The sequence below is a fragment of the Tiliqua scincoides genome, chromosome 2 (assembly GCF_035046505.1).
Source record: "Tiliqua scincoides isolate rTilSci1 chromosome 2, rTilSci1.hap2, whole genome shotgun sequence".
Taxonomy (NCBI): Eukaryota; Metazoa; Chordata; class Lepidosauria; order Squamata; family Scincidae; genus Tiliqua; species Tiliqua scincoides.
The window spans coordinates 82727726-82747726 of NC_089822.1; the positions used below are offsets into that span (position 1 = coordinate 82727726).

Here is a 20001-nt window from a genome sequence, read left to right on the forward strand (position 1 = left end):
ATAAGGAGTCAAGAAGCAGCTCTTGGGATATATCCCACGTTTACTAACAAGCTCTCAAATTTCAAATAAGTATACCCTATCATCCTTCCCTCTTTAACTTAGTATGCCATTTCTCCAAACCTCATGAGTATCACTCACAGTTTGTTAAGCTTGCAGACAATATAAGGGAGAGCTGGATCACTGCATCCTGAATAAGGAGTGCTCAGGGATTTCAAAAAGCTACAGGATATTGTTTGCCCCAACCCTATTGGTCACAGTTTCTGTAAGAGTTTATTTACCTCTTTTCATGTCAGTGCAGCAACTCCCCAAAGACCTTACTTCAGGCTCAGTGCACTCCGGAATTCTTCTTCTGAGCAGTGCTACCTCTGCCCCGGCACTCAGTACTGGAGCAGGCAGTCTGCCTATGGAAAAAGGGCAAGTCTACTTTTATTCAATATTCAGCGGTTTGACAGAGTATCCTTTCAAAAAAAAAACCAAACGAAAAATGCTCTAGAAAAAGACCAGGAAATCCACTGAATACTGAATAAAAACAGCTGCCTTTTCCGGCTCCAGCAGAAAGCTCACTGGAGTGCTTATAGGTGGACAGGTCAGCAAGACGAAATTCCAAGATGATACTCAGTTTTAATCAAGAATGCCACTGGCCAAGTGCTTCTTAATGAACACACCAATTAAAGTCCTGTTTTAAGTCTAGCTTTTCATTTAGGATTTCTGTTGTCTATTAAGGATAATCTGCACTTTGCTCTGGTGTCTACTCTTGGTTTTGGGTAGATTTACCCAGTTAACACCTTGTGTAGTTGTTGAAAATCCTTTCTCAAAATAGATAATTCTAGTAAAAACTATCAAGTTTAGAAGTACATACACACAATAGCAGCTCATAAAAAGGCATTAAACTAATAAAAAGCTTCAAACAGTTCATGAATGTAGATTAACACATTATTTGTTCAATTCACACCATCTGTCCTTTTCAGCACTCTAAATATCACAGAGAAAAACATATGGCTGTAAGCTCTGTGCCACGAGAACAGAGACCCCCACACACATAAACTGCAGACTTTAATATACACACATACAAACTTCACAGCAAAAAGGGTCAGGTGAGAAATACAACCCAACAATTACTCCAAGTCCAAGCTGGAAGAAAATGAACAGACTTCTAAAAACAAGCTGTTACGGGATATATGGTTAAACTTGCCTGATCTAGTGCAAGCTAGTTATGTACTATAGAAAATTAAATAACTTTAAAATCATGATGCAAATTGGGCAAAAAGTTTCGCCTTTTTTGTGTCACTAATTAGCTCCAGATGAAAGGGTTTATCTGTTTATAGCTACCAACATACGGCAGTGCTTTTAAATACTTACTGCAATGCCTTTCAAGCACAAACAGTGAATTTAGATATCCAACTCCTCTCAAGGAAATATAATTCTCATGAGGAAAGAATTAGGCAGGTCCTAAGGAAATTCCAGATAGAATGATTAACCCATGAGGCATCCTAGATTTACACTTACCTAAAACGTTGAGCCTGCTGAGCTAGAGGTCCTGGATACCTTCTGTTTGGAGACTGGTACAGCTGGGAAAGGATGGCCTGATTGGTTTTTTGGCTTGGATTGTTGGCAAACTTTACAGTGATTGGCTCTGTGGCACCTGGAGGTTTCTGACCATTCAAGCCTTTGATGGCTTCTTCTGCCTCAATCCGCTTGTCAAATCGGATGAAGCCCACACCCCTTGAAACTCCTGCATAAAAGTACAAGGCATAGGATTGGTTCATTATTCACTTCCAAGACTTACATACCAGGCCCAAAAGATGAATCCAGTTTCACAGCTAGATGTAAGCCAACAAGCCACATGAAGCAATGAAGAACAAGACCAGCTTCAGCAGTTAAGAGTTTTGCTTTTTCTTGTAGGGTGAAATGGAACCAGAGGTAGGATCCAAGCAGATAAGATGCCCCAATATGATCCTCATGGACCTAACAAGTCATTCTGTGTTTTAGGGATGAGAAGGAGCAACAACAAAAAGAAGAAATAGCTATTTGTACCACTATTTCCCACTTAATGCTGAATGTAAGAAATCAGGATTATTTTGCAGACCACACAGTTCTATCTTAAGGGAGAGGCTGCAGCACTGCATGTGCAAAGTCCTGCTTCAATCCCTTACAACTCCTAGAGAGTCACTGTCAGTCAGTGTAGAAAATATCAATCCATGTGAACCAATATAAGGCAGATTCCAATGTTCATATGAACCTGCATCACCACCACTACTCTTTTGAGTGTTAAGTATCCATGGTTAACACAACTTGAGGGGTGATAGTCCTCCAAACCTAGTTTTCCTAGGCTCAGGGAATTTGTGGATTGATGTGCACCATAGTTCACCACCGGATATATACTACAGTTCAGCATTACAAGGTAAAAAAATGTGCAAGAAAGTATACCAGTGCCCTATCTGAAAACCCTAGTTAACAGTTAGCATTGATTACATCTGCACCTAACCTCAGCAATAGAAAACTGTGAATGCATGCACACACAGGATTACCTTGAGAGGCAATAATAAGTCAATTGGATAGACTAATTTTCCACCACAGGCATAGGAAAGCAGATATGAACATAATCTACCCATTTGGTTTTTAAAAGGTATGAATTCGTATGCTAGTGTGAATTTGCATCTATAAGAAGTGGCAATATTTCTTATGCAACACTAAGCCCTTCACTTGAAAGGGCCTACGAAACTGCAAGTACAAAAGTACACAGTGGGCTTTTTTGGTTCACAACAGAAAAGTTACTCTTTAAAACTGGTACATCATATTGAAAGAACCAAAAAGGAAAGAACAGTAATACATTTAAGTGATATGACTTTGACAGTCACAGCCTCAACAGTTTATTTTTCAAAGTATTCCAAAGAACTTGACTCAGCATCCAACACCAATATACAAGTGTTGTGCAAATGTATACCTTCACACTAAATTCAGTATAGTGTCTACATATTACAGAGATCTGCTCATCTATTTTTCTAGGTCATACAAATGCATCTATAATGTAATTTACATAGCTTGGATGTCCAATATTGTTCACTCCAGATTTCAAAACAGAATCTCATATTACCATGTTTCAAAACCTGATTAGGCTACCACAGTTCCATTTCATAGAACAACCCTAATGCAACCTCAGTCTCCCACTTGTAATATCAGGACAGCTACACTTGCTGATTTAAAATTAAAATGGGATTCAAAATCACCAATATTAATGGAAGTAGGACTCAAATACTAAACAGGCCAATGATTAGCACACAAATTACACACTGCATTGGCAATTCTTACAGCACTTCCATAACCACACACTGGATTCTCAACACACATCAGAGCAGATTTTAAACACAAACTAAAAAGCATGCAAGGATATACATGTTACATTCCATGAGATTATTGCCAGGGATCAGTAACCCAGGTAGATGCCATTGTACAACATTATGGACAGTGGTCCAGGATTCCAGTTCAAACAGCCATGTGATATTCTGCTAGCCATGATAAGTTACATCCAATGTCACATTTAAAATCATGACACCAAATATAAATTCTGGCTACTTACTACTATACACATGCTTTTTTGAAAGCCATCATGCCGCTCTCCAATTACAAACAATTAAACATGCCCATCCATTCCCATTCATTAAAAAATAGGATTTTAGGATATCCTTCTCTTGAATTTTTGACATGGACAATCTCACCACATGAATAGCATATTCATCCTCCACTGTACATGAAACTCCCTTGAAGCAAATTTACTATTGAATCTCCAAGTTTGCTTTTAAAAACCAGTTTGGAAGTGACTGACATAAATTTGTCTTCAAGTGCAGAAATGCTAATTCTGCATATGTTGCAGAACTGCTTTCTCAACTTATCAGGATTCGAGAAGTACCGTAGTTTAAAGCAGAGTTTCTCAAACTGTGGGTTGGGACCTACTAGGTGGGTCGCAAGCAAATTTCAGAATGGGTTCCCATTCATTCCAATATTTTATTTTTAATATTATACTTGATGCTACCATGGTATGTGACAGCATTTGAGGAAATGTTACAGACCTGTACTTTGAACAAGCTACTATGTATATTCATTTAACATTGACAGTACATGGGACTTAATCCTGGGTAAGTGTGGGTAGGATTGTTAAAAATTTTCCTGCTTGATGTAACTTCCGCTCATGGAATTACTTCCGGTGGGTCCTGGTGCTAAATGTGTGAGAACCACTGGTTTAGAGGTTTAGTAGTGGAACAGTTTGAGCTGAATCTTTCCAAAAGATTCAGATGGACATGCAGATGGTGTATGTTTCCCTGCGCATTATGGCCATTAACAAGTAGCTAGTACCGAAATAACTTACAAATTTAACACCTTCCCAAAAACAAGTCATACAAAATTGGAATGAGTAGTCCTCTTAGAATTAGCTCTGTTAACCTTCGCATGTGTAATTCCCAGAATGAAATGGGATCCAGACACAGTAGCTGCTTCTGCATGCTGATCACCCTGGCTTTATTGAAACAAGAAGCTAACCAGTTTGCAGAATAATGTAAGTTCTGTTCATGCAGCTGAATCATCCTTTTGAAATTACTGAAAAATATTCAAAAGTAAAAATAAAGCCCGGTGGCTGTTCTCCTAGGATCCTGAAATACCCAGGGAAATAGAAGTTCCATAAACCCAGGGCAATGAGGAAGGATCTCAATACTCCAACCCCTTTAATGCATTAGTTTACTTCATTCAGATTATGTTATGCCATCAACGGAGAGAAATGTATGAGCAATGCGCTCACCAAACCAGTAATGCCCAGAGAGCCAAGAATGAGTCTAATAGAAATGAGCTACTCAATCTTAATGCATAAAATCAATATGCCTTTCAAGCTTGCTTTTTTTTTTTTTTAAACTCATGGGATGTGTTTTCCCTCTGAACTCCATATCTTTCAATGGTAGCAAGAATGCAACTTTTAAGTAATCTTAGGAGAAATTACTAGTTTGAGTTTTGTGTAATCTTAGCCTAAGAGAACCACTGCCACTTCTGCACAAGATTTTGCTTTCTTTATAAGAAAAAGAAAAGACTGTTTATTAGCATTTTATAAGGAGCACAGGGACTATTTTCACTCAGTAGCTTGGAAATGAAGATTATAGCAGCTGTAAATTTATTACAAGGCATGAAACAGGCTTCAAACCTGTACCTTCAAGGTGGAAATGACTCAGGCTGGCTGACTACACTCCACAATCTATTTTTGTCCATGCATATTTATGAACAATTCCGGCAGAAAATTGTATTTTCTGGCCCACATATACCTTTGATATGTTCTGGAGGCAAGATTGCTACATTGGAAGGTGGAATATTTCATAACTTGCCAAGCTGAAAAAGCGCAAGAGAGTGCGCAGCAGCTGTCTACTTACCAGTGACTTGGTCAACTAGAATACGAGAAGTAATAATACGTCCGTACTGGGAGAATAGCTGCTCCAGCTCTTTCTGGGTCATTGTTTTCGGGAGTCCACTGACATATAGATTTGCATCTCTAATGGAAGCTGAACTTGGTCGCGCATAGGAAACCTGCAAAATGAGAGAATAAAATGTTTTCTATCCTTCCTACAAATTAATAAGATAAAAATATGAATATTTCATTATAAATGGCTGCTTTCCTTTCAAAGTAATCAACATTGGTAAAATAAACCAAAAATTTTCTTTCCAAGCCATAAATGTATGCCATTCCATTAGCGAGCAGAGCAAGATTTATTGACTATAAAGCTAATCATGGAAAAGCTAATCTTCTGGAAGGACATGACAGTTTGTTTCATCATCATCATCAGGGGCCATTCCATCCAGACTGCCCTGCTCTGTACTGAGTTAAAAAGTTATACAGGAAATTCATACTTGGGAACAGCTTTCATTCCCCAACCCCAATACCTGTAAGCCTGTGTACAGAACTGGCAGTTTTCCTGAGAAAAACCTGCAGGTGCAGTCCCATTTCTCTGCCAGTCAAATGCATCTGCCACCATGTGCAGAACAAGCACTGCTATCTATGACTGAGAGCTGGTACAGGCACACTGTCAGTGCCTCTTCCAGCAACTACGGCACAAGCAATGGTCAGGTGAAGACTTCTCCCAGTTATTATAGAGAAAGTATGGACATGGCTGATTATACTTGTTTTACAAAGTTATATTCTCTCAAATCAAGAAAAAAGTGTAACCAACCAGCAGCAGCACATCATGAAAACACTTCTTTGTATATAAAAAATAACAGCACAGCCTCATTTTCTGTGTTTATAAATCCGCTGAAACAGTGCTTCTGTACTTGGCTGCCTTTAACTTTCCTTTAATAACCAAGACTTTAACTAACATCAGATCAAGTTCCCTTTTAACCAGCCAGGTAAGTGTTCTGTGGTACCAAATATATTTCCATTGAAATATTCAAGATTAATAACAAAACTGGGTCTGAATTACTGGTTTATCTGAAAGGAGTTCTTATCAAAATTTCATTTACACTGTTATGCAACACACTTATACAATACACCAAGGACATTCCATCTTTAGAACACTACCTTGCTTCCACAATAAGCATTTTAAAATATATTTATCTCTCTGTATCAATATCCCTATCTATCCTGTACTTATATAGAAACTTCAATCCAAAGACAGCACCAGATTGCTGATTTTCCTCCCTTTAGCTTGAGATGAGTTTACCAGGTAGGGGATAAAAATTTGCGACCTCTCAAGGCTGTTGCAAACATCAGACAGAATATCTCCTGTATGCTATCCTGAACTTCTGAACAAAACACAGACAAAGAAAAGCGGGGAAAAGTGTGTGTGTGTGTGTGTGTGTGTCGCACACCTCTCCCAAGTCTGAAGAGTTGCCAATTACATTTGCATCTTAACTTTCTTCCATTATGGAACAAAAGACTGTATACACAGAGATCCCAGGGAGGTACTGGTCAGATCTAGACCAGTTTAGTCTTATGTTCTTCCACGTTATGCCCCAAATCCTTTACAAAGAAACTGGGGTTGCAGCACCTTAGATTTGTAAAAGTTTAAATTCCAAGGTTTATTAGAATTTATTCAATTTTGAAGATAAATTGGGATGTATGTCCCAAAAATGTTTTACTTTGCCAACTAACCTGGACATAACAGTGTTCAATTACAACATGCTACACTTTAACCACCAGTCCTGTTCAGTTGCACGATCCATTTTTTTATTTCTCTTCTCCTCACCAATATTTATCATTTTCATGGGTAAAGTGAATTTTGAAAACTGCCTCTTGTTTGTCACATACAATGTCAGCATTTCTGAAGATTCTGAAGTCATAGAAAGTAATAACATAATTCTCAATAGGCATTCTAATTTCAAAGGGTTGTATCCTCCTGTTGATTTGATTTTAAAAAAAAAGGCACTTCTGTTTGCACAAGAGGAAAGCAGGCAATTTTCCCTGATCCTCCTCAGCAGTATACAATGTTCTTAATATAGGAGTATAGCAAGAGTCATGCAGATTATAATAACCCAGTAGTTCCCAAACTGTAGGTCACCACTGGATTTTGGGGGGGGCTGCATAATACCAAGCAGAGTCTCCAATGAAAATGCGGGTGATGGAAAGAACAAATATCTAATCTCTTCAAGCCCTGAGGGTATTCAAAAATCAGATGGCTGCTAATTGCTCTGCAAAGAGCTCTGCTCCAGTAGTCTGGAAGGAAAAGCATATATATATGTACCTGTACTTTTAACAAGCTACTATGTATATTGTTTTAACAATGATAGTCAATGGGACTTACTCCTGGGTAAGTGTGGGTAGGATTGCAGCCTAAGATTGTTAAAAAAAATTTCCTGCTTGATGTCATCACTTCTGGTCATGACATCACTTCTGGTTGGCTCTGATAGATTTTCATTCTAAAAAGTGGGTCTCAGTGCTAAATGTGTGAGGACCACTATTCTAAGCTATTGTAAACATTTTACTTGTAAATCACAAAAAATACTAACACTGATGCTTTAGAAACCTCAAAGCTAGTTGGGTAATTCAATGCCAGATTTGAGAACTGATCCTTTCTTCTCAGCCTAACAGTTCCATAGTATTTCTAGATGAAATGCAAGACATTCCATCATGGCTTACTATTCAAAACGTTGGAGTGCATAGTATCATAATAAACTAAAGTAACTGGGCATCTAAACATTTTCAATGCTATTTTATAACTGATGAACACTTAATATATTTTCAAAAGAAACACATGCATCAAGGTTAAACAGCATCACACAAAGGAGCACAACCTCTAACTGAAAAACTAGGCTGAAAGCTTATAATTTAAATATATCGATGACATGCAGATCACCACCACTGCTGTTGCTTCTGAATTGCCAGTTTAACAGCTTTCAGTGGATTTATGACAGGCTGAGTAAACAATAACCGCTAGTTCTAAATGCTTTTTGAAACAGTAACCAGATTGCCTTAAAACTAAACTATGTGCTTGTTTGACTTAACAGCCAATCTGAAGAATTCTAGAGAACTTGCAAGCCTGCCAAATGCTTAAGGCTTTGATTGGTAGTTATCAAGGTATCCTCTGATTTTGACTTTTGAATATTTTTTTAGTTACCTACAGATGTAGATAGGCACAGAGTCACAAAAAATGTACACACATTTTAATGAGCTCTAATTCATAAGTACTTCACAGAAGGAAAAAAAAAAACTCACTCAAAACATCTAAAGGAAGCAACCAAAGAGGAGAGATGTGGAACCTCCCAGAACACACACTGGACAATGTCTGCAACATTAGGCAGTAACATCAGCAGTGCATAGACACCAATGGGGGGACATTAGGAGCACTTGGTCCAATTAGTTAACAGTGACAAGTGACTGCTTCTGTATGCACCATACGCAGTGTGTGAGTGTGTGAATTATGGCACAATAAATTTGACAATATCAAGCATGTGCACATTTTCGTGAGACACCCTCTATTTTAAACATGGCTTGGACACACATAACACCTGTGCTGAAAGACCATTACCTATCACTGCAATCATCTCTGTACACATAGCAAAATGTGGCAGGTTCCATGAAACCATACCATAATCAAATATCCTCTTGTCCTTCAACCCACAGAGTCCAAACTACCTCCATAGCACACTCCGAACCACCAGGGTACAATAATTTGAGACTCAAAACTCATTCCAGTGGAAATATACTAAAAATGTTTTCAAGCACATAGAGTGCCACTCTTTCCACTGAGCAAGTGTAGACTCTTTCTTCCCACTAAGTAATTAAGGAGAAAGGGCTTATAGAACAGATGACAATGCTCTTCCACAAGCCTGAGTGCCTGAAAAATAAAATTTAGTACCGATTCTCCACCCCAATCTAGCAACTCCTCATGATTAAAGTACTGTTTTCTTCCTCCATAACTTGCCATCTCCAGGTTCTTCAGTTATCACTCAGCCTCAGAGCTTCATTTATGCCACAGCACAATCCAACAAGAATTTCTCATCACCAGGGATAAAGAAAGCTAAATTCACACTCTTCCTCCACAAAAAAAGTCTACTTCGGTCCAGCTCTTCAGATGAGATTGGCAGAGCCTCCCCCCCTTAATCAACCTTAGGAAAACATCACAGATGAAGCTGGCACAAAACCAATAGTTCCCCCACACCTTTATGGAGTGGGAAACGTTGCTGCAGTTTCCAACAACCCTACAAAAGTCTTGTTACCCCAACCTCAAAACAAACCTCACTACAAACTACATTTGGCTTTCTGTTAAGACATTTTACCTATTTGCCTTGCTTGTATGTGCTCGGTGTATTCATATGCAATAAGGCAAGGTGTGTATGTGTGTGGGGAATTAGAACTACCTGACAACAGGGTAAAAGGGAGAGGAAGAACATGAAGCAATAAACCAACCTGTATACCTTGGAACCGGTTTTCCTACTGATTTGCTGCTTTGGTGTGAATTCAGGCAACATATGTCTTAGCGCTCAAATGATGTGGAGGCTGATAATGAAAATAGCCTGCACAGTAATGGAGCAGAAATGCCCACTCCTACTGATGAAGGGAAGCCCCTCCTTTTCTCTTCCCCAAATTATCTGAAGAAAGTTTCTTTCCCCATCTGAACTTTTTTGCAAGAGACTCCTTTTCTACACAAATTTAGACCTGGCTTTTGTAACTTTCAATCAGCAGCAACGAGAAAAAGATTTTACTTGCTAGTGAGGTTCATCCCCTGATCACTAACAAGGTCAACAGTTTGCTGGAGCCATAATTGCTGTACAGAATGATTACTGTGTATGATTCTTTTTCTGGTGTCAGTTTTATTGACTCAGCAAAACAGAGGAATAGTTCGCTGATATGAGATACGGTGATACCAAGGTCAAGGTAGTTTAGTCGCAACAGCCACAAAGTCAGAGACATATAGGTGGGTTTCCAGGACCCATTATGGTGAGGTTTCTTTACTGTCAATCTTTTAGTACCACGGTTTGTTCCAAACTAATCCGTACTGTCGAAGTACTATGCTTTTGGTCTTCCTTCACTACTCAAACACAAAAGGGGATAATCCAAGTATGCCAACAAGATGGTAATCGGAACAAAGCCACTTTGTGATTAGTACACAAAACCCAAGTAAAAAAGTATAAGCACTATGTCTGGGTAATGTTCAAAAGCCAGATGTTTATTATACTGGTAAAGCCAACCATATATTAAACGCAAGCCATAGTTTGGGGCCTTTGACACAGTAAAGCTATTTCCTTCCCCTGGAAGGTATACAAAGACACCATCAAGATATTCTGATAGTCTCACAAGTAGAATATCTGAAAGCATAGTAGAATTACCACCAAGTTATTCAGTGCTCTGCTAACTTACCACGCTTATGAGGATCAAAAACGAAAGTATTACCGTGTACTATCTTCTAGGCCAAAAGGACTCAGTGAGCACCGTTAGTCACTAGTTTTTTGAATTTGCGGGTATTAATGTGATAGCCAGAACCCACAAATCAAGCAACTTAACCAGTTTACTGAAGATACCTGCAATTTTTTAAACAGGTGAGCTATTATTGGACAAAAGCAGATACCTTCCTGTAAAAGATCTTTTTCCCCCATTGATAAACAGGTAGACCATGTTAGTTGTATTAAAATGGGTGAACTTACAATATGCAAAGTAGCAGTTTTGTAAGGCATGTAAACAAGATGTGAAGTGTGTAGTTTTGAGGCAATCTGGTTCAACTCCATGCCACTTTCTTTCTGACAGAGGGCTGGCAGCCCAATCCTGAGTTGCCCGGGATGCATGGCTACAGCAGCGCCGAGAATGGCCGCCACTGCATCCTGCAAGCCTCAGCCTGCCCTGGGCAGCACCTCAGGAGAAGAGGACTTTTGTCCCCTTCCCCCGGGTAAGGGAAGCAGCCCCACAATAGCAGGGCTACTCACTTTACTGTAAAGAAAGGGTGCTTGTGCAGGGTGCCGAGCCCTACACAAACAGACAGGATCCGGTGGAGCAGGGCTCCAACAAACCCACCTCTGTCTCCCTGCTACCTCCCCCTGGCACGCGCTCTCCATCCCTGCCACGCCTCCTACCCCTTCTCTCTGCTCTCCACCAGCCTCCCACTTCCCTGCCCTCACTTACTGTGCGGTCTTGAGACCGCCTAATAGCAGAGGCTGGGCGCCTGCCCGGTGCTAGCCCAGTGCTGGGTTAGTGTGGGTGATAGCCCAGAGGTAGGACTCGCAGACGTGCCTTACAGCATGTTTGCAACAGTGCATGGCGGCATGGAGCCGCTGCACCAAGTTCAGGATTGGGCTCTAGGATCTGTGAGCAACAAAATCTAATAACTCACAGGTAAGAGATGTCAGATACTTCTTAAAGATGCAATGTTTACTCTTGTCTGGATACTGGATAAGAGGCACTTTTTCAAGTGGGTGCTTCTCTTTTTAGCAGGGGAAGAGTAACTGGACCACCTCACTCTAGTAGTGTCTTTTCTAGTGGCTGCCTGCTGGTGTTCTTTTGCATCTTTTTAGATTGTGAGCCGTTTTGGGACAGGGAGTCATTAGTTATTTGATTTTTCTCTGTAAGTATTTGATTGTTCTTTGCTTTGTGAATTTTCTGTTGAAAAGCAGTATATAAATACGGTTGATAATGAAAATGATAATAGTCTACTAGTAGGGGTACTGCCAGGTATTTGGATGGATGCACTCAAGTCTTCAAGTGACACAAACTGAAGAGAGGACTTACTAGATCTTGTGAATGAGTTTTGATATAGTCATAAAGGAATACAACACTTCTGTGAGAAAGCTAGGGAAGTAACCAATTAGCCTCATACCTGCTGACAAGTCTGTTACACTACTGTATCTTGATTAAGTTCACAGTATTTTTATTCAGTACTCAATTTTGGGTGAAGGGGCAGGATATAAATTAGTGTCTAGCAATGACTCAGACTTGCTCTCAAAGCATATTTCCCTCTATTTGAGCTACCACTGAATTGTAATCATGGCTCTTGGATACCCACATGGCAAAAAAGCAAAACTGATCCATGGGCACTTGAAAGCCCAAGTTCTAACAGAATCATTTTCGTGCAAGTCAAGTTATTTAACACATCTCTAAACTTGCAAGTCTGAAAACAAAAAAAGTAGCTGTCCATGGTATGAATGAAACACAAACATTAGCAAGATTCTTTGTCTTTGTGGCCAATTTGTGGGGGCGAGCTGGTTTAGTGTATTCATGGTTCTACACAACAGTATCCAAAAGAAGTTCATAAACATAAAGCCACCACAAACAGTACACAAGAAACACACAATAAAACCACTGTAGAATATTGCTGTCTTTCAGAAAGTGCAAGGGGAGCAGCAGTGAAAGTGTTAAGGAAGCACACTATTAAACATGGCTTAACCCAGAATGGACTTGTTACTTAAAATCATGAATTAACTTCAGGAGGCGGCCACTAATTAACCAATTCAGTTCCCAATGTAATTGTTTCCTAGACAGGGATGCATACTGATAGGTTGCTACAAAATCAGAACTGTATGTAAGTTTCCAGTTAAATGCAGCTATACCTAGAAGTATACCATAGTAGTTTTCAGCAGCAATCCCCTACTACTCTACAAGTTTCTCTGCAACTGAGCACATGGTAGTGACCCTGAGAATTTATAAAAAAGATATTCTAGAATAGAGCAGTAGAATAAATATGCTCTAATCACTAGCATGCACATATGTGGACTAATGTTTTGGCTCTCAAGCACAGTATCAAGTTTCTTAGCGGTTCCAATTAAAGGGAAACAGCTAAGTACCAAACAAAGGGGCATCAGTATGAATGTGATACAATCTAATATGATATACAATTATCTACCTGGAATAAAATTAACAGATGTAACTGCTTACAATATTAAATTCCCATATGGTAGCTATGACTTTCCCAAGAAAAGATCCTAGCTATGATGTACTATACCTCAAGCTATGCACAAAAGTATATTATCCCTACTTTAAGGGACACCTAAAATACTCCAAGTGAATGTACAAGTATTCAAACTGATTCTGCAATTTTTAAAAATGAAGATCTCAGCTCACTTGATCACAGCATCTTCAATTTTATGTGAACTCATATTATATTAGAGGAGGGGTGCTGCTTGATTAATTCTTCTCTCAATAAGTTTCAAGAAGTATTGAGCTATAATAAAGGATAGAAGGAAAAATGAATGGGGAACATTTGATAATGAGAAAATGCATCTTAATTCTGGTATAAGAAATACTTTTTCACAGGTGTCTGAAGTTTAAACACTATTTCCTGGTCTATGAATCACATTCTGAAACATTCACATCTCCAGATTAATTGCTCTGAATTGCAGTTTAATTTACAGACATCACCACTTTCAGACCCCAGTTCAGGGAATTCATTGCATTACCTGAATCTGATAGAGCAGTGTTTCTCAAACTGTGGATCACAAGTCAATTTCAGGTGGTCCCCATTCATTTCAATAGTTTATTTTTAATATATTTGACTTGATGCTACCATGGTATGCGATTGCATTTGGGGAAATGTTACAGACCTATACTATTAACAAGCTACTATGTATATTTTAACAATGACAGTAAATGGAACTTACTCCTGGGTAAGTGTGGGTAGGATTGCAGCCTAGGATTGTTGAAAATTTTTTTGCTTGGTGATGTCACTTCTGGCCATGACATCACTTCCAGTGGGTTCTGACATATTCTCATTCTAAAAAGTGAGTCCCTGTGCTAAATGTGTGAGAACCACTGTGATAGAGAAGAACTGGCTGCAACAACCCAATGATATTTCACCTAGCCTCTCTGGATTGCTTCATCCAGCAGTTAAACAGCACTGGAGTGAAAAAATATCCTTTGGAATTCCCCCAAGGATAAATCCTTCAATAAGAGCAGCAATATCAACTCTGGTCACCAAGGACCTGTGAGTAGGAATGCCACCAATTCCGAAGCCACACAAGCAATTCAGAACTGTACTGTACTGAAAGCTACCAAGATCTAGGAGAGCTAGAAGAGAACATGATTCATATTTTCTGCTGGCGTGAGTTGTCAACTAAACGTTCAAGACAGCATAAAATGTTCAGGGTAGTTTCAACATCACAAAACGAAGTTGAATACACCTTAGCTAGTGAGAGAATTATTTCAATAGTGAGTACTTGGATACTACTGCATCTACAGCCAGGTCTGAACAATTCACAGGGTACCGTTATCACCCAAAGGTATGTCAGAAAATAGGAATATTATAGGCTGATTTGGAAACCACCAACTGTACAGTAAAAGGATTACTAACATGACATCCTGAGAATTATGAGCTGCAAAATGGATAAAGAGCAACAATTTCCACCCCTTTAGTTTGGACAGAGCAGAAACTAGGCCCTGCTTTGGCTTTCTAAACAGATAACATGAAGTTGCTCTCACCCAAGCAACATCCAAGGGGAAAATTGTCAATCCGATTCTGCCTTCAAACTTGAGACATTTCCCTCCTGGTCAATCTCATCAGCTCAAGAGACAATATATAAAGATCCACAGAGCCAAAATTTTATTTTTAAAATAGAAGAGCAAGAATTCAGAGACTTTTTGCCCTAAAAAGTTGCCAATCTGCTCATTTATACAGGGAAAATGCAAATAGAAGAGCACATGAACTAGAGTTTCTTCACATATTTCAAAACACTATATAGTTTCTACTAAGCCCACACACACATATTTAATATAAGCCAGCCTTGCAACTACTGAAGCATTCACACTTTGGGTTTTTAATCACAAGAATGACTTAAAGATATAAAACTCATTTTATTGCCAGAATGTGGGTTCTATCTAAAGAACTATAAAGTAGAATGAAAGTCACTAACACCATTTCCCAAACACCAGTATATGTGCCAAGGAAAGAATTTGTGAGGTGCTATATTAAAATTTACACACTGGTTCTCTCCCATCTTTGTATAATAGGTAGGTACTATGTATATCACTTGTGATTCCTGCAAAGCAGAAATAAAACTAAATGTAAAGATCGCTCTCCTATTTTTTTTCATGTGCATGTTCACATTAAACCTATTTCAATTGATTTGAGTAGTCAAGCTCCAAAGTGTTTAGCTAGTTCGCCATGTGTTAAGGCAGGGGTCTCCAAAGTTTTTGGCCAGAGGGCTGCATCAAATATCTGGCATGGTTTTGAGGGCCAAAAAGAAATTTAAATATAAAATTTATATAAATAAATAAGAGATGGAACTTAGATGTGTGAATAAATGAATGAGTGGGCTCATTCATTCAGCCTCTCTGGCCCTTAGAACACCCTCCAGATGCAACCAGAGCATAGTTCCAGTCATGTTCAGCAAAGTTGGCCAGGGGCTTTCAGGGGACAAGAGGCTGGCCGTGGGCCAGATAGAGGCTCGCCACAGGCCGCATCTGGCCTCCGGGCCGGGGTTTGGAGACCCCTGTGTTAAGGTAACCAAGATGACTTTTCTATGGAACAGAAATACTGATGAGGTGCATGTCTGTCATTCCCTTCAGATATAAAGCTTACTTGTGCAAGAATGGCTAAGAATAGGACAGTTACACAACTTTTACTGCATTTAGGATCATTAGTCATGTTCATAAGGAAACCGAAAAGCACATATATACATGCATGTTCCAAAGGACTGAGCTTTAAAATTTTCAAGTCCAATAGAGAGCGTTTCTTACAATAAGAGTTTTTTATCCTGTGAATAACTTACTGAGAGGGGCTTCAAAACTGTAATATACAATACAGACTTCTTTACAGAAGAATTTAGCTCACTTTCCCAGCCATTAGCACAAAATATTTGAATTACAGTAAATGGTTTATTGATTCTGGCGATACTTAATTTTGAAGTACTTTGGGCATTCAAGCCAAGGCGCACTTTGGGCATTCAAGCCAAAATATTAAAAACAATTGTTGCCTCACAAAAGATTTGTAGTGAAGGTTAATATATCTAGAAGAGCATTTACCATTAGTGACATGCTTGCATTTTTATTTTGTCAACTTTTAAGGAAAGCTGGATAAAAGGTGCCATTTAGTAGAGTTAATTTATTCAATTTTTATCCCACATTACTCCCAAGGCAGCACCCAAGGCGGCTCACGACAGATTAAAAATATACACACGCATCGCTTAGCAACAAGAATGCAGACCAGCACCCCCATTGCTATGTGAGACTTGATGTTATGCAAAGCCTCCAAAGGTGACAGGAGCCACGTTCCCCTCACCCCATCTGCATGCTGCCTCTATGAGGCTCAGAATGTTCATTTCAGGTGAAAACACACAACTTTCGGTTTCCCGGGAAACTGAAAGTCACATGTTTTGGCTGAAACAGCCAGTTTGAGACTCAGAGGCAGCGCACAAATGCACGCTGCCTCCGTAAGGTTCAGAAAAGCCTCCAGAAGAGAGAGGAGCATGACTCCCCTTGGTTTTGGAAGGGTGAACAAGGACCAGTGACAGCTGTCGCAGATGCAGAGTGATACTGGTCAGAACATCGCTAAGAGACACTCATCTGTACATTAAAAAGTTGTCCCAAATATCTTGCAACTGCCTCAAGGATATGTTAAGGAAATTGATTTCCTTGGTCTTGCTTACATGGGTCCTCTAGGGTAACAGATTAGTTGCAGTGAATTTCCTAAACCAAATACGTGCATGTTTTCTCTTTCAAATTGATCTAACTTTCTATAGGCTATTAGGGTTTCTGTGTTAATTTTTATAATGGGTTTTAAGTTGTAAGCACCTCCAAGATCTTAGGCAACAGAGCGCAGAGCAGTCATTTCAAAATGACTTCACGTATTCGAACTCAGACATAAGCATAAAAAGATCCTTTCAGAAGCATGCCTTACACATCAAAGACAGAAACACACTTCTCCAGTGATCAGTTATGACTGAATCTCACATTGGCTTGTGAACGGTGGGCAAATGCTTCAACTCATTCTCAAATTAATGGTAATTTCTTAAGGCGTGCACATTGCAATTTTAAGCTAAGTCAGGTGGCAGTATGGAAAGTCAACTGGGAATTGCTGCAGAAATTGCTTGCACTGAATAGGAGGTTGGATTAAATGTCCTCCAAGATCCCTTCCAACTCTGACATTCTATGAATGTAAATTGTAATATAAAACTCTACCCTCATAGTATTACATGCATACATAGTATTTCTTGAGACCAAACCATGCCTGGTTAAAAGAACTCTTCCATGTCGATTTGGTCTGCAGGATTCTGGGAAGAAGGCTTTTAGCCTATTCCCATTGCAATTTGATAGAAACTGCCTATTAAGTTGGAGGTGGAAAAGACTTGTATGCATCTCTTGTCCACCCAACAGCCAAGTCCACCCAATTTGTACCCATCTCTTGTACACCCTTTTAGATATAATTTCAGTAGGGCAAATTGTGAGGAGGGGAATGCTGTAATCCCCTCTGACCATATTGCCAAACCAATCAAAAACCCCACGCTTTTAAAAAAAAAACAGAAGGAACAGATTTCATGTCTACATTGGGTTCTACACCTAAAGTCAAAGAATTGGAAACACTACATATCCAGGAACACTACAAGTAATGTTAATACTTCAGAGAGCAACATTTAGATCATTCATGGCACTTGCGTGCCTGCAGCCTATTTGCTAATACTGAAAAAGGTCCTTTATGTACTTGTTAACATTTCCCATGATAACTTTCTTAGGCCTGCTCCAACAATGTAAGAATATAGTCCATATTTCACAAGGAGGAAAAAGTACAACCACATGGCATGCTCCCACTTAGTAATATTCTTGAGAAATCAGAAACTTACTTCATTCCTGAAGTTCTTCAGCTTTCAAGCTGAAGTCATTCCACTATTTCGGTTATGAACCATAATCCAGAAGCTATCCTAAGGTTCCGGATGTGAAAACATGCAATTTATATATTAGCAGACATACAAAAGGGAGGAGACGAATTACAGTAATGCCTCCGATGAAGACGTTTCCTACAAAATTATAGCTATCATTGTCCCAAGTACAATATTTTCAATACCATTAAAAAAAAGGTTAAAATCCATAAAACTGTTCAAAAGTTTGATGCAAAAAAGTACAGCCGCCTGTTGAAAGTGCAGCTAAGCCCGCAATTTGTGATATAATTTATTCAGAACAGGATTGGGCTCTTAGCAAGGGTGGGAAAGATCATGTGCCTAGAACCCACAGCATCAGGAAGCACAAAGTTACAATCCTGTGGTGTTTTAACACATTTATACATAGCCCTTCTCTCTCTCTAAAGAATCGGTGTGACTGAGGCATAGGAAGCTAGGTTAGGAAAGAAGCTGAGCCTTTGAGACCTGCAAAAGCAAGAGGTATGACAGACAAGGGAAACCCATGCATAGGGGTATTTGAAATTAGTTTTATTTCCCCACAGATTTTCTGATTTGAAAATCAGAGTTGTGTTTTTATTCGAGTTCTCATTTTATTAATTTTACACACTTTAAAATTTAGTGTACTAGGTAGGTGATACAGTGTCAACAGATGCAGCCATAGTATTATTTCTAACTGACAAGTAATCTAGTTTTCTAGTAATCTAGTTCACTAATTTTTGGAAAATATTTTAAACACCAAAATGCAGTGTTTTATGTTTTTATTTGGATATGTTAAACAAGATGACAGTGTTGTGGGCTTAATAAAAAATTTCTACCCATGCAACATTTGGAGTTTTTCAAAGCATATGTCTGCCACAGGAATAAGAGGAGGAAAAACAATGGTTGGCTACTAAGCCAAACAATTTGCGTTACAGTGTTAATTATGTTGAATTTTAAATGCTTTATACCAATGGTTCTCAAACTTCCCAGGAACATTACTCCTGGGGTATGTCTTTGCGGGGGAGGGGCGAGGATAACGATGCGATCCCCAGGAAAACTTTGCTAAAGTGGGTGGAAGAGGGGTACTTTCACTTACAGGATGTTGCAGGAAGAGCAGGAAGCCTCACGCAGCCTTCCGCGAGGCTCCCTGAGTCTTAGAACATTGGAAAAATGTGAGTGCAAAGCACTTCCTCTTTGTGCTTGCAACGAGGAAGTGCTTTGTGCTCGTGTTTTTCCAACGTTCTATGACTCGGGGCCCTGCAGAGGGCCGAGCAGGGCTTCTGGCTTCTCCTGCAACGTTCTGAACGCATCAGCAGGTAAAAGCACCCCTCCTTCCTCCCCTGTTAGCAACATGATCCTGCTGATTGCATCGCTGCCCTTGCCTCCTTCCCTGCCCCTTAAAGGGACCAGGGAGCTTTACATGAGCTGGTGGACCGCAACCCAGCAGTTTGAGTATCACCGCTTTATACAATTCAGAGGCACTGATTCCAACTGTAATTAGTTTTTTTAAAACAAAACTGTTAGTTATTTTGTGTTTGTCCTACTGCCTAATACACATTGTACGATACAACCACCCAGCATACATTGTGGCTAAAATATTGATGCTATGCCAAAAATAGTGGCATTTTTGAAATCCTTGCACCAAAATCAAGACATCAAAATATTCAGATAAAAATGGAATTGTTCAAATTGTTACAATGTAAAGAATCCAAGTAGTACAGAGATACTTGGATGTAGACTGTCCAC

General features: G+C 39.3%; 1 protein-coding gene across 8 annotated transcripts in view; it reads right to left on the reverse strand.

Annotated features, from left to right (window-relative positions):
• The window catches only part of ELAVL2 (ELAV like RNA binding protein 2), a 76507-nt gene that overhangs the window by 7110 nt on the left and 49396 nt on the right, over positions 1-20001 (reverse strand). For all 8 annotated transcript variants that reach the window (XM_066613665.1, XM_066613664.1, XM_066613667.1 and 5 more), the window contains 2 exons: positions 5406-5559; positions 1507-1732 (listed from right to left, as the gene is read on the reverse strand). In XM_066613665.1, coding sequence (XP_066469762.1) covers positions 1507-1732; positions 5406-5559 — 380 coding nt within the window. The remainder of the gene's footprint in view (positions 1-1506; positions 1733-5405; positions 5560-20001) is intronic.